The 15,307-nt window shown below is 35.5% G+C and overlaps 1 protein-coding gene across 1 annotated transcript in view; it reads right to left on the bottom strand.

Annotated features, from left to right (window-relative positions):
- CENPC (centromere protein C) overlaps positions 1-15,307 on the bottom strand; it is a 90,925-nt gene that overhangs the window by 19,210 nt on the left and 56,408 nt on the right. The window contains exons 11-13 of the mRNA XM_065877797.1: positions 10,153-10,296; positions 8,932-9,014; positions 1,512-1,571 (exon numbers count right to left, since the gene is read on the bottom strand). Of these exons, the coding sequence (XP_065733869.1) occupies positions 1,512-1,571; positions 8,932-9,014; positions 10,153-10,296 (287 nt within the window). The remainder of the gene's footprint in view (positions 1-1,511; positions 1,572-8,931; positions 9,015-10,152; positions 10,297-15,307) is intronic.

The following is a 15,307-nucleotide window of genomic DNA, read 5'->3' as shown; positions in this document are numbered from 1 at the left end:
AAGCTTTCTTCTATCCTTGAAATTCAGGAATTTTATTCACTTATGTCTAGAGATGTATCTTTTTCATTAATTCTCTCTGGCAGTTGGTAAACTTTCTCAAATTGCAGATCAAGCCTATCTTTACTCCAGGGAAGTTTTAATTGTTTTTGTTTGTTTGTTTGTTTTTTGTTTGTTTGTTTTTTGCGGTACGTGGGCCTCTCACTGTTGTGGCCTCTCCCGTTGCGGAGCACAGGCTCCAGACGCCCAGGCTCAGCGGCCATGGCTCACGGGCCCAGCCGCTCCGCAGCATGTGGGATCTTCCTGGACTGGGGCACAAACCCACGTCCTCTGCATCGGCAGGCGGACTCCCAACCACTGCACCACCAGGGAAGCCCAGAGAAGTTTTAACTAGTACTTTCTTTAACTGTTTTCATTCCTCCATCTGTTTCTTTTTTCTGGAAATCCTGTTATTTGCATGTTTTATCTGCTGTCTCCATGTTATTTCCACTGCATATTTTTTTTTCATTGTTTCCATCTTTTTAAATATTTCTGTTCTGATGAATTTCTTCAATGTCAATACCACCTACTAATTCAGCTCTCAACAGAAAATATATTTACTTTCAGTTCATGTACTGACTTTTTAAACTGAAAAATTATGCTTTAGCAACCAGAAAGCCTTCTATGATATAACTAGATCTCTGACAGTACTCATATTTCCTTCATTGTTAAAATTGTTATCCATCTACTACAATGGTTCTAGCACACCAGAAGCTGCCTACTGTTGCTAGGCATAATTCTTGATTTTCCTCTCTTGGGTTGCTGGAGCCCCTGCTCAGGGACACTTTTATTTCTCTTTGCTTACTCTGACTCTAGGCATATTCCACTCCAAGACAAGCATTAAGCACCGAGAAGTATAGCAGCCTCTCTTCACATGGGCCTACAAAATACTAACTGACAAGATGTGAGGTTCTGGTTGAAGCAATTAGAAAAAGCTTCATTCCTACAGGTTCTCTTCAGGTACAAGTGTAGAAGCCTCAAGTATAGGGGGAGAGATAAAAAGCCACTCCAGTTCCACAAAGGTGAGAGGTCCCATGAATCTTGACCAGCAAATATCTCTTTGAAAACCATAGTTTTAATCCTCATGTGAGCCTCTCCATGGATTCCTTAGCTCCCAGCTTACTTATCCTAGTTACTGCTTTGTTTAGGTGTGAACTAGAAAAAACGGGAGAAGTTGTCAGGGATGCCATCTACCTAGCAGTTACATTTTATAGAATTCTCCACCCTAGCTTCTTAGCTTATCAGCTCCCTACTATAGAGCAATGAGTGAGAGGATTACAGGCTTCATAAATGGACAATAAAGAAACTCAGTGGCCTGTGATGATTACCATGAAATTCATGAAAACTAAATACAAGTTTTACTTTCTCTGACAATTAATCCAAATAATATTTTCCCCCTGCCTGAGAAAAAATTAAGTTATATTTAGAAATAAAGGTTTTATAATATGAAAATATTAAGAGAAAAGTAATCTTACCTAATTTGTGATGCACCTTGTTCTCTGGTGTTGAGTTAGACCTTTTTACTCTTGAATCATCTGCAAATTGCAGAAGCAATATCATGAGCAATGGCCACTAATTTCATGTTGAGTTAAAGTGTGCTACTCAGTCAACTTCAGTATAAATATTTTAAAATAAAATTCAACCTGAAAATACATTTTTTTCTTAGAAAATAACAGTTCTTTACTTGGATGCATACTCCTTTTTTCTTATAACATCTTTATTGGAGTATAATTTCTTTACAATATTGTGTTAGTTTCTGTATATAACAAAGTGAATCAGCTATATGCATACATATATCCCCATATCCCCTCCATCTTGTGTCTGCCTCCCACCCTCCTTATCCCACCCATCTAGGTGGTTGCAAAGCACTGAGCTGATCTCCCTGTGCTATGCAGCTGCTTCCCACTAGCTATCTATTTTACATTTTGTAGTGTATATATGTCAGTGTCACTCTCTCATTTCATCCCAGCTTACCCTTCTCCCTCCCCGTGTCCTCAAGTCCATTCTCTACGTCTGTGTCTTTATTCCTGTCCTGCCCCTAGGTTTATCAGAACAATTTTTTTTTTTTTTAGATTCCATGTATATGTGTTAGCATACGGTATTTATTTCTCTCTTTCTGACTTACTTCACTCTGTAGGACAGACTCTAGGTCCATCCACCTCACTACAAATAACTCAATTTCGTTTCTTTTTATGGCTGAGTAATATTCCATTGTATACATGTGCCACATCTTCTTTACCCATTCATCTGTCAACCTGACAATACATTTTATTACTCCCTTTGCTTTTCACTGCTGAGAAATGAAGGCTAGTGAAAATCAGTATAATATGTCTCTAGATTTTGCTACAGTGAATATATCTTAAGACGATAACAGTTACAAGTAACAAAAAACAAACAGGTTTTCTATTGCTTGTGGCCTTTAAGTGAAATAAGCCACTGGGTGGATAAAAATGCAAGGAGTGATAATGAATAATTACTGTGTTAATAAAGTAATCTATGATTCTTAAAGTTGTAAATAGTGCAACCATACTGAATTTACTTAGCAGTGTGACAATCAGGTCAAGAGTTCTAAACTTTAGTGTGATAAATAGCATCTAAACATAACAACCATCAATTATTTCCCTTCCTATGCACAAACGCTGTTCTTTATCAAGAGGCAAAGTTTAATTGCCTTCTCCTTGAATTACCACTGGCCTTAGTGAGTTGCTTGACTAATGGAATGCACAGAAATGACATTCTGGGACTTTGAAAGCTAATTCCTCAGAACACATGCAGGTGCCACCTGGATCTCTTGGAACTTCAGTCTGAGGAAAGACAGCCATCATTATGAAGACTGATTACCCCAAGACTGCCATGCTGCGAGGAAATCCAAGATAACCAAGTGGAAAGGCCATGTGGAGAAAAAGAGATGCTTGGCCAGCCCCCAATTATTTCAGCCACCCTGGCAAGGTACCAAATATATGAGTAAATAAGTCACCATGGATTTCCAGTCCAGCTGATATTTCAAGTGACTCCAGCCCTAGAAGCTTGCATCTAACTACAAATGCATGAGAGCCAAAATGAGAACTGCTCAGCTAATAAACTAAGTCAACCCACAGAACCATAAGAGCTAAATCGACTGTTGTATTAAGCCACTAAGTTTGGGATGTTAAGTTATGCAGCAATATGAAACTAGAATACTTAATATCCATGAACCATCTTAGATTTTTAATACAATTTTGTGTGTAATATACATTTCCTGAAAAGCAGGTCTAAGTTTTCATTACATTCTCAGCTAAAGAGTAGGTTTCTTTTTTGGGATCATGAAAGTGTTCTAAAATTTACTGTGGTGACAATTATAAACTACTGAATTATATACTATAAATGCGTTAATTGTATGGTATGTGAAGTACATCCCAATAAAGCTATTCCAAAAAATAAATATATATATATACAATTTCCCTTGTACTTCCCACTATAACAAGTAGAGGATTAATCGTTCTTGGAAATTTTCCTATAGCAGTGGGCTCTGGAGGCAACTGTGGGAGACAAGAGAAGGAACAAAGCAAATGAATAAATATACTGAGGATAATGGGAGCCAGGCTTCTCACTATCCTTGAGAAAGGATTTATTAAAATGGAAAAGGGAGGGCTTCCCTGGTGGCGCAGTGGTGGAGAGTCCGCCTGCCGATGCAGGGGACACGGGTTCGTGTCCCGGTCTAGGAAAATCCCACGTGCCGCGGAGCGGCTGGGCGCATGAGCCATGGCTGCTGAGCCTGCGTGTCTGGAGCCTGTGCTCCGCAACAGGAAAGGCCACAGCAGTGAGAAGCCTGCGTACCACAAAAACGAAACAAAACAAAAATGGAAAAGGGAAAGTCGAACATGCTGGACTGGAGTTGGAGGTACTGATGTGAACTCATGGTTTCTAAATACAGAAACACCTCAGAGATATTGAGAGTCTGGTTCCAGACCACTGCAATAAAACAAATTTGGCAATAAAATGAGTCACATGAATATTTTTGTTTCCCAATACATATAAAAGTTATTTTACACTATAATGTAGTCTATTGTGTGCAAAAGCATTATGCCTAAAAATCAATGTATCTTACTTTATTGCTAAAAAATGCTACATATCATCTGTGCCTTCTGCAAGTCACAATGTTTTTTTACAATAGTAACAAAGATCACCGATCACAGATTACCATATTAATGAAATATTGTGTTAATTACCAAAATGTGACACAGAGATACTAAGTAAGCAAATGCCATTGGAAAATGGTGCCAATTGACTTGTTTGATCAGGGCTGCCTGCCGCAAAACTTCAATTTGTAAAAAATGCAAAATCTGTGACACACATTAAAGCAAAGAGCAATAAAGCAAGGGATGCCTGAATAAATACAGAAAGAAGATACAGATGCTTGTGTATGTACCGTGCACATATATATGTATGTGTGTGTTTATCTATTTCCTATCTCAGTCCACTGAGAGAATCTAAAAGCCGTGATATCCCAGTAACAATGAGTACACCAAGCACCCGGATCTAAGTTTCTAAATGTCATCCCTCCACTAGGTTCCTTTGGAGAAATAACTGATTCCAGAGTAGAGGCAGGGGAAGGAGCCTGGAACATCTTCTGCCAAAAAATAAGACAGTATTCAAAAAATGACAGAAACATGACAACAGGTCTCAGGAACCAGTTGAAAGGATGTCTCCTTCTGGCCAAATTTGGCACAACTTGAGTACCAGAATAAATGATAAAGATTATAACCCACTGAATAAAACAGGAACCCAGTAGTAGTCCATAATAATATAAATAAATGAATAATGAATAAATAAATGGGGAAGGAGTAAGTAAAACTATTTCTTATAGGATGCCAACTAATTAACAGAGAAGAAATTAGGGAAATAGAAAATAGTAATTTGGTACCACCATTAGCGGATTCAGGTGGGAATATTCAAAAGATGTTAATATTGGTACAGAGGTTTGAAAAGGGACAAGTTACTAAAATAGAATATGGTTCCACAAAATACTTATCAATTACCAAAGAGAAAAACCCTGAGTGGAGAAACCTGGCAGACAATAACTTGAACAGGTGATGAAGATTAAAATCACTAGTAGAGGGGCTTCCCCGGTGATGCAGTGGTTAAGAATCCACCTGCCAATGCAGGGGACACCGGCTCGAGCCCTGGTCTGGGAAGATCCCATATGCTGCGAGGCAACTAAGCCTGTGTGCCACAACTACTGAAGCCTGCACACCTAGAGCCCATGCTCTGCAACAAGAGAAGCCACTGCAATGAGAGGCCTGCACACCACAATGAACAGTAGCTTCCACTTGCTGCAACTAGAGAAAGCTAGCACGCAGCAACAAAGACCCAACACAGCCAAAAATAAATAAATAAAATAAATTTATTTTAAAATTAAATAAGTAAAATCACTAGTAGAAGATGAGTCAGCACTGTTTGCCTCCTAATGTGATGCACAAAGAACACAGCCATTTCTGTAGTATTTCTGTTAAATATGCATGGCTCATATCTGATCATGAGGAAATATTAGAGACACCCAGGTTGAAGGTCATTCTAAAGAATGAAAAGCTCTTTAAAAAAGTGTCAAGGTCAGAAAAGTTAAAAGAAGACTAAAGAACTATTCCTTATTGAAAGAAACTGAAGGGACATGAGACCCAAACACAGTCCATGATCCTAGATTGGGTCCTGAACCAGAGAGAAAAAGGAACACTGATGGAACTGCTGGTGAAATCTGCATGGAGTCAGTGAAGGAAGACTAGTGTTATATTAATGCTGATTTCCTGACGTGGATGGATGAAGAGTGATTATGTTCTTGTCTTGCATCATGTCTGCACATACTCACACAATAATATGTATGCGACTTGCACTCGAACAGTCCAAAAAAAAGACTAATAAACATGTATAAACATTTATGTAGAGATGGCAGGGAGGGAAATGAAACAAGTTTTGTAAAATGCTGGAAATTATGGGAACTGGATGAAGGGGATATGGTATTTGAGTAAATTTAAAATTATTTCCCAGAAGAGTATAAAACAAAACAAAACAAAGCCAAACACAGAGACAACTCCAAAATTTCAAAGACTAACAAAGCCTAATAAGCATGAAAATGGAAGAAACAGGTTATTTACAAAGGAAAAAAGAAGTAAGGCTGGCTTACAATATCTACTCATAAGCATTAGCTATCATGAGATAAAAGAGCAATAGCCAAATAGTTTAAAGGACAAAAAGATTGTGACTCAAAAGACTTTTACTATTTGACTAGTTGTTCATTGTGATAAAAAAGAAAGTTCCTGAGTCCTTGCTAGCATGTGTGAGACTTATCTACCAACTTTACAAAGAAGTAACAAAGCATATCTGTTAAACATTTATTAAAGGAAAAAAATACTGACAGAGCAAGTCAAAAATAAAAATTCAATCATGCTATTTGAAGCCACTCTGCTTTAGTTTGGTAAAAAAAAAAGGTTAAGTAAAAGGAAGAAAAGAAATATAAGAAACAAAAACAAACCAAAAGAAAGCAGGGAGTCACAATGTTAATATTAGACAAAAAAAGACTACAAAGTAAAAGCATTGTAACATGATCGAGAAGGTAAATTTGACCAAAACAGGTACATTCCATATGCAAACTTACATGCTCAGTAAGAGCGCTGAAATGTACATAGTAAAGACTGCAGGAAATAGGAGAGACAGACCACTGCAAAGCAAACACTTTACCGTCAGCTCTGGCGATCCTTAACAGACCTCACAAATGATAAGGATACAAAGGATAAGAATAATATGAAATACAGAATGTCCAAATCTAAGATCCTGTTCTTTTCCCCCAAATCTGCCCTTCTCTAGTAGTTTCCAAATCAAGAAATGACAATGCCATTCTTCCAGGTGCTCAGGCCAAAAACTTTAAAGTCCATTATCCTTGACACCTCACTTTCTTTTACACCTTACATCCCATCCATCAGGAAATCATGTTGACTCTACCATCAAAAACACCTAAAATCCTACTACTGCTCTCCACCTTCCACTGCTAACCCCCTAGTCCAAGCTACCACCTCACAAGGGGATCACTAATGTCTCACCAACTGGTTTCCCTGCTTCCAACCTTACACTTGCCCCCTTCAAACTTATCAGTCCACCCCTAATGTGTATTCTACAGCAGCCGCAATTATTCTGTTTATAGGTTAGTCATGTCTCTCTTCTGCTCAAAATCCTCCAATGGCTTCCCATCTCTCTCAGTAAAGCCCGAAATCCTTATAGTAGCCTTTAACATGCTATATGATCTTTCATTCTTGTTAGCTCTGTGACATCATCTCCTACTACCCTCTCCCTCTCTTCCTCAACTCCAGCCTTCCCAGCCTCCTTGTTGTTTCTTGATCAAAACCTTTGCCCTTATCTTCCCTCTGCATGAGGCACTATTTCTTCATAGAGCTGCATGATTTGATTTCTCACCTTTCTCATATCTTTGCTCAAATTATCACTTCTTCAGTAAGACCTTTTCTGCCCATCTATCTAAAAATGTAACTCGCATTTCCCACCCTAAAAATCACTGCTTTATTTTTCTACTCTCAACATCCAACAAATCACAAGTTTTGATATCTTTTTCCCTTAGAAGAATGCATAGTAAGTATTCCATAATATTCCATAAATATTTAAGAATTTCAAAAATATTCAAAGTATATTAAAAGTATATATCCACTTACATTAACAAAATAATAAGTGTATATATTTTTTTAATCCATATCTGTACACAAAAAGTAATATTCTCTTTTTCAAGCATCCATGGAAGAATTACAAAATTCTTCCATGAATTTTATGTGTTCTAAGCATACTCTAGAACACAAAGAAAATTCAAAGAATTATTAATACAAGGCAAAGTTATCAAGAACAATGAAATGAAACTATAAATTATTAACAAAAGAACAAAACAAAACACAACTTCTTAGGATTATAGCCAACACTGCATAACGAACATATACCAGGTATTAAAACTAAGCAAAGAATGTGTATTCATCTTTGTATCAATCTATGTGACTAGAATTGATATCGCCAGTTTACAAATAAGGAAGTTGAAGCTAAGAACACTGAAATTTCTTACTCAAGATAACAGAGCTAGTAAGTGGTAAAGCTAGATTCAATCCCAGGTTCCTGACTCTGGAGACCAAACTCTTGATATATGTACTCTTTTAAATAACACCTGGGTCAAAGAAAAATCACCACTATAATTCAGAGTGTACAACAATAAGAACGCTCTATTGAAAAAAAAAAAAACAACCTTTCATTTTAAACTAAAACTATACTCCAGAAAATTGAGCTTTTTCTTTACCAAATAAAAAGCAGAAAAATAAATATAAAAAGCATTCCACTTAGAGAAAAATAATAAAGTAAATCTAAACAAAAGGGGAAGAAACAATTTAAATGGAAAAAGAATTAGTGAATTGGGAAAGAGAAAAACAGTACAAGAGATTATATTTCAAGCACATTCTTCAGGGACATAAAAAATTATAAAACTCTCTATTAAGAGGCATTTTAAAAACTTCAACACTTAGCTTCAGTAATCATCAATATATGTCTAATCTTGCTTCATTTATACCCTTATCAGCTTTAAAATACTGCAGTATGTGTCTTAAGTGCCAATTATATTATTATGTCCTACTTCAAAGAAAGGACTGTCATTCATCTCTCTCATTCTTTCTCCCTTTCTCTCTTCTCCCTCCCTCCCTCTCTCACCCAGGTATAAGGTCTTAGAAATCTCTAACCATAAAGTAAGGTTCTTAAGGGTAGGTACTCAATACATATTTGCCACAAAAATGTCACTGGTGATAACTTAAATAAAACATAGCACACCTTACTTCACATGCATAACACTATAAAAATCAAGACAGTAGAAAATAAATCATAACTTACTCAGACTTTCCTGAACTTCATTATCATCCACATCTGAATTATTCATTCCAGACGTTAAATAATTCTTGAGCCTAGAAGGTCCACTTAAGAAAAAAAAGTAAACCACAAAATTTGTGCATTTATATCTATCTAATATATCTACCTTAATGGTCATTTTTATCCTAAAACTGCCAAAGGTTTTTTTCTTATAAAATATTAATAGTATACTTATTTGCTGCATAAAACAAAAAATCCACAATTTAATACCACATTTGACTTGTCAAACATGATAATACTGAATTTTATAACCTTTTAAACTAACTCATGAATCAGAGTTACAAATTTAAGTCAACTCAAATAACACTCTGATAAAAATCAAATCATAAGAAATAAAATTACAAATAAATCAGCTTATCTTAATTTTTTTTTAAACTACAGGCAAAAACAAGCAATTTAAATATAGTTCAGAAGCTGTTCAGAGATGATTCAGTTTATCCCAGTCCTAGATCCTCTTCCTCCTATTATGAGCCCAAGACAGGCCTAGTGGTCACAGGCTCCCAAAGAGTAAAGAAATCTTAGCCATCCCTTCAAAGTCTGAGAATCTGCTATAATTTACCATTCTTTCATTTTGAAAAAGGGTGTATGACTTCAGATATTAGGAGACTAGGTTAATCTGGTTTGCTCACTGAGTATGCTCTCTTTAAATTTACATCCACAAATTCTTAGATGACACCCCTTTCAAAAGGTACAGCCTAATTCTAACTCCCCTCTTCTGAGTGTGGTATGGACTTAGTGACTTGTTTCTAGTGAACAGAATAAAGTGGAAGACTTCAAAGACTAGGTCATCAAAAGACACTATGGCCTCCATGATAGTCACACTTTCTCTTGGATCACCTGCTTTGTGGGAAGCCAGCTAGCTACCATACTGAATACCCTTATGGAGAGAGCCACATGACAAGAAACTGTGGCCTCTAGCTACCTTATAAGTGGATCCTCCAAGTTCTAGTGAAGCCTTCATAGGACTGCAAATCAGATAGATATCTTGACTGCTATACCTCATGAGATTCCCTGAGCCAGAACTAGCCAGCTAATTCTCTCCCAGATTTCTACCCACAAAAACTGTGAAATAATGTTTGCAAGGCACTAACAAAATTAATATTAAGCTTTGAGAGTAATTTGTTACACAGCAATTGGTAACAAATACAGTGAGTAAATCCTATTATCCTTAGAACACATGCATACCTTCCTTCCAAAACTGAAGTCCCAGGCTCTCTAGAATCCAAGTTTGACTCTGCTCGTGTCTTGCGTGTATATCCACTGATCTGAGACTTTTGATGAACATTTTGTGCAGCCATACTATCTTTATTCTTTGAGCTTCCTGTACCTCTATGAAAATGAAAAGTTTGTAATTTTTTACATTTCTTCAAAAAATATTTCTTCTAGAAACATTACACAAGGTGGGTAGACAATATAACATTGGCTATAACAAATATCAGATAACCTTGTTCAAGTCCTAAAACTTACAACTAATCCAGGAAGGAAATTTGACTTTAGAACCTACCAAGAGTTCTAATTTGAAAAATTCTGATAAAAGAAATGGTACAGACCTGGCCTAACTGAGACAGACAGACATGATGATAGGAGGGCACTGGGAGACATTAACTACAGGCAGCTTATGATGTATACTACACAGTTAAATCTATCACAGTTTTTGTTGAAAATCCACAAACAACTGAAATTGTTTTATATGATACCTCTACTCAGCCTACTAAGGAACAGCAGAGTGCTCAGAGGGACCTAGGCTCATCTCTTTGGTAGCTGCCAGCTAACTAGCTTACCCCAAATATATGCAAACAAGATACATTATTCCTAGACTGCATAATTCTCTCTCCACTCTCACATCTTACAAGTCCTATGTTTTAATTTGTTTCTTGACTCAGTCTACCAGCCTATTCTTATCATTTGTGAAAAAAAAGTCTTTAGTTATGTTTGCAACATAACTAAAGAGCATCCAAACTTCTGAGTATTCTTTGATAGTTTATTTCTGGAGTTTCTAGTCTCCCTCTAGGTCCTACCTTCAGCGTCAAAAGAAGAAAAAAAAAGGATTATTAGAGAATACTATAAACAACTGTATGCCAACAAATTAGATAACCTAGATGGAATGGACAAATTCCTAGAAACACACAAATTACCAAAACTGATTCAAGAGAAAAATAAACAACTTCAAAAGACTTATAACAAGAGAATAAATCAGTAATCAAAAAACTACCCAGAAAGAAAAGCCCAGGCCCAGATGGTTTCACCACTGAATTCTACCGTCATTCAAAGACTTAATACAAATTCTTCACAAACTCTTCCAAAAAAGAAAGGAGCACTTTCCAACTCATTTTATGAAGTCAGTGTTACCCTGATAACAAAACTAAACAAAGACATCACAAGAAAACTACAGCCAAAAAAAAAAAAAAACCCAAAACAAAACAAAAAACCCTCAGAAAAACTAGCAACATTTTATCAACAAAAAAAATGTATCACACAATCACCTCAGTAGATGCAAAAAAAAAAAAGCATTTGACAAAATGTATCTTTTCACTACAAAAACACTCAACAAACTAGGAATAAAAAGTAACTTCCTCAACCTGATAAAAGGACATCTATGAAAAACCCACAGCTAATAACATACTGAATGGTGAAAGACTCAATGCTTTCCCCCTAAGATTAAAGACAAGATAAGGAAGTCTGCTATTGTCACTTCTACTTAGCATAGTACTAAAGATTTCAGCCAGGACAATAGTGCAAGAAAAAGAAAGAAAAAGCATCCAGATTGGAAAGGGAGAAATAAAATTATCACTATTCACAAATGACATGATCTTGTACTTAGAAAGTCTCACAAAATCTACTAAAAAGCTCTCAGAACTAATACATGAGCTCAACAAGATTGCAGGATAAAGATCAAAATACAAAGATCAATTGTATGTCTATACATTTGCAATGATCAATCCAAATATAAAATTTAAAAAGCAATTCCATTCACAACAGCATCAAAAGGGATACTTAGGGGGGATGAACTTAACAAAAGAAGTGTAAAACATATTCTGAAAATACTGCTGAGAAAAATTAAAGATCTAAATAATAGGACAAACACCCCTGTTCAAGGATCAATAGACACTGATAAGATGGAAATATTCCTCAAACCAACAGATTCAACGCAATCCATTTCAGAATTCTGACATCTTTGCAGAAATTGACATACTGATTCTAAAACTTATATGGAATTGCAAGGGACTTAGAATAGCCAAAATATTCGTGAAAAAGAAAAATCACACTTCCTGACTTCAAAACTTACCTCTAAGCAATGGTAATCAAGACAGTGTGGTTCTAGAACAACAACTGATATATAGACAACAAGAAAATTGAGAATCCAGAAATAAGCCTATACATCTATGGTCAGCTGATTTTCAAAAATGGTGCTAAGACCATTTGACAAACAGTTATGGGAAAACTGGATAGTCACATGCAAAAGAATGAAGTTGGACTTTTCACAGCATATACAAAAATTAACTCAAAATGGATCAAAGAATTAAATTTAAGAGCTAAAACTACAAAACTCTTAGGAAAAAAACATGGGAGTAAATCTTCCTGAACTTGGACTGGGCAAAGGATTGTTAGATATGACACCAAAAGTACAAGCAACAATGGACAAAACAGATCAATGGGACTTTATCAAAATTAAAAACTTTTGTGCTTCAAAGGACACCATCAAGAAAGTGAGACAATCCAAAGAATGAGACAGAATATTATCAAATATCATTTATTTGATGAGACTTGTATCTAGAATATATTAAAACCTCATACAATTCAATTTAAAAAAAAGACAATCCCAAAAAAGTCAGGCAAAGGATCTGAGTAAATCTTTCTCTAAAGATTGGCAAACGGCCAATAAGCACATGAAAAGATGCTCAACATCATTAGTCTTCACAGAAATGAAAATCAAAACCACAATGAGATGCTATTTCATACCAACTAGGATGGCTAGAATCAAAAAATCAGATAATAACAAATGCTGACAAGGATGTGGAGACATTGGAAACCTTAAACACTGCTGGTAGGAATATAAAATGGTGCAGATGCTTTGGAAAACAGTCTTTGCAGCTTCTCAAAGGATTAATGTAAAGTTACCATATGACTCAGCAATTCCATTTGTACACAAATGTTTATACCAGCATTATTCATAATAGCCAAAAGGTAGAAACAACCCAAATGTCCAACAATGGATGAATGATAAAACATAATGTAACAAAATGAAATAGCACTCGATCATAAAAAGGGATGTATTACTGATACATGGTACAACATGGATAAAACTTGAAAATACACAAACTAAAAGAATTCAATGCAAAAAAACTCGTACTATATGATTTCACTCATATGAAAGTCTAGGATAGAGAAATCTGTAGACAGTAGGTTAGTGGTTCCGTAGAGTTGCTGGGGAGGGGAACAGGGAGATGATAGCTAAAGGACCCTAATGATGAAAATGTTCTAAAATTGACTATTTTGATGGTTTGCACTATCAGTGAATACAATAAAAACCAATGAATGCTACACGTCATGAGTGAACTATATATGAGTTATACCTCAATAAAGCTGTTAAAAAATCTAATGTAGTAAACTTCTGTCCCAAATGGCTATAGAAATAATATAAAAATTAAGTGCTTATACAAATTTTAAAAAGCTTAGAGAAATTCAAATATTTCTAGAGGGTAATTGCTTCTTACACTTTAAATGCACTAGCTCTTTAAGATTTTTTTTTTCTCCTAAACGCTTTAAGAGGGGAATAAGGGTGTTAGCTTGTAGTTTAATTAATGACCATAGTTACTAGGTTATAAGAAGCAAAAAATATCACTTTATTCAAGTTAAAATTTTAATATCTGTTACTTGTATAAAGGAGAAGTTCACATAATATTTTTTCCACGTAATATTTCTAATCAGGAAGACTCCTTAGACAAACTAGACATATTCATATTTTAATGTAATAATGTCTCTTTTTTTTTGCCTTTCCTAAATACAGAACAATAATACTGTTAACATGCTTTTTAAATCTAAATTATCTTTGAGGTTTCCATGAGAGCCACTGAGTAACCACAAAGATTTATCTTCCCACATTATGGCAAGTAGAATACCAAAATAATTACATATTTGATCTTTTATTTATAGTAAGTAGCTTAATGACTATACAGGTTAACTAAACAAATGTCTCAAAGATCTTCCTTTCTATGAATCCAGATACCCAACAGGCTTTCTTAAGTAGATACTGTAGCAACTATCAACTTTGGATATTTCTCATTAGACTAACTCCTTCTCACTGTGCATAAGATAAGATTTGTTTTAGGGGTACTAGCTCAAATTCAGAAACTCAACATAAAAACTCAATTTTTATACCTTAGTATTTCTCTCAACCCATAGCTAAGGCTTATCTGCTTTGTTTAATAAAACAGTTATTTATCATTATTAATACATTCAAGTAAAAACAGTTAGACTAATAAAAGACCTACATATCCAATGACACACTATTTAACCTAAGTGTACCTTCTTCATATGTAAAAAGAGAGCTAACACCTGTCCTATCGACCTCTTAAGATTCTTAATGAAAATCAAATGATATTACGGAACAAGCTAATATAAATATGGAAGTCTGATATAAGACAGAGAGGGCATTACAAATCAGTGGGGGGAAATTCACTACTCAATGAACTGTTTAGATAGTATGCACTATAATGACATACACTACACTAATGTATTTTAGAGCACTCTATATTTATTTCAATACATCCCCACCACCTGCAGTTTCTCACACATAATATGTATTATTTTTTTAATGAATGAATGAATGAATGCTCTATCAAAAAGCAAAAATGCGTAAGAACAATACTTACCTCAGTACGTTGTCAGGACTGATGAGAATTTATTCAAAGTATCTAGTGAATATTTGATACAAAGTAAGCACTAAAATATGTTAACTAATCATCTTATGGGGATAGAATTAAGATGTATTCCTGATAATTGTAATTACATTAACCTCATTTAAAAGAAAGCAACTCAAATGATACACTTAAAAGTGATTAAGAGGGCTTCCCTGGTGGTGCAGTGGTTTAGAGTCTGCCTGCCTGATGCAGGGGACAAGGGTTCGTGCCCCGGTCCGGGAAGATCCCACAGGCCGCGGAGCGGCTGGGCCCATGAGCCATGGCCGCTGAGCCTGCGTGTCTGGAGCCTGTGCTCCACATCGGGAGAGGCCACAACAGTGAGAGGCCCGCATACCGCAAAAAAAAAAAAAAAAGTGATTAACATGATAAATTTTATGTTATATGTTTTTATCACAATTTTAAAAAAGGGATTGTTAGGC

Source organism: Phocoena phocoena, chromosome 5, assembly GCF_963924675.1.
Source record: "Phocoena phocoena chromosome 5, mPhoPho1.1, whole genome shotgun sequence".
Classification (NCBI taxonomy): domain Eukaryota; kingdom Metazoa; phylum Chordata; class Mammalia; order Artiodactyla; family Phocoenidae; genus Phocoena; species Phocoena phocoena.
This window is presented reverse-complemented; position numbering and strand designations above follow the sequence as displayed.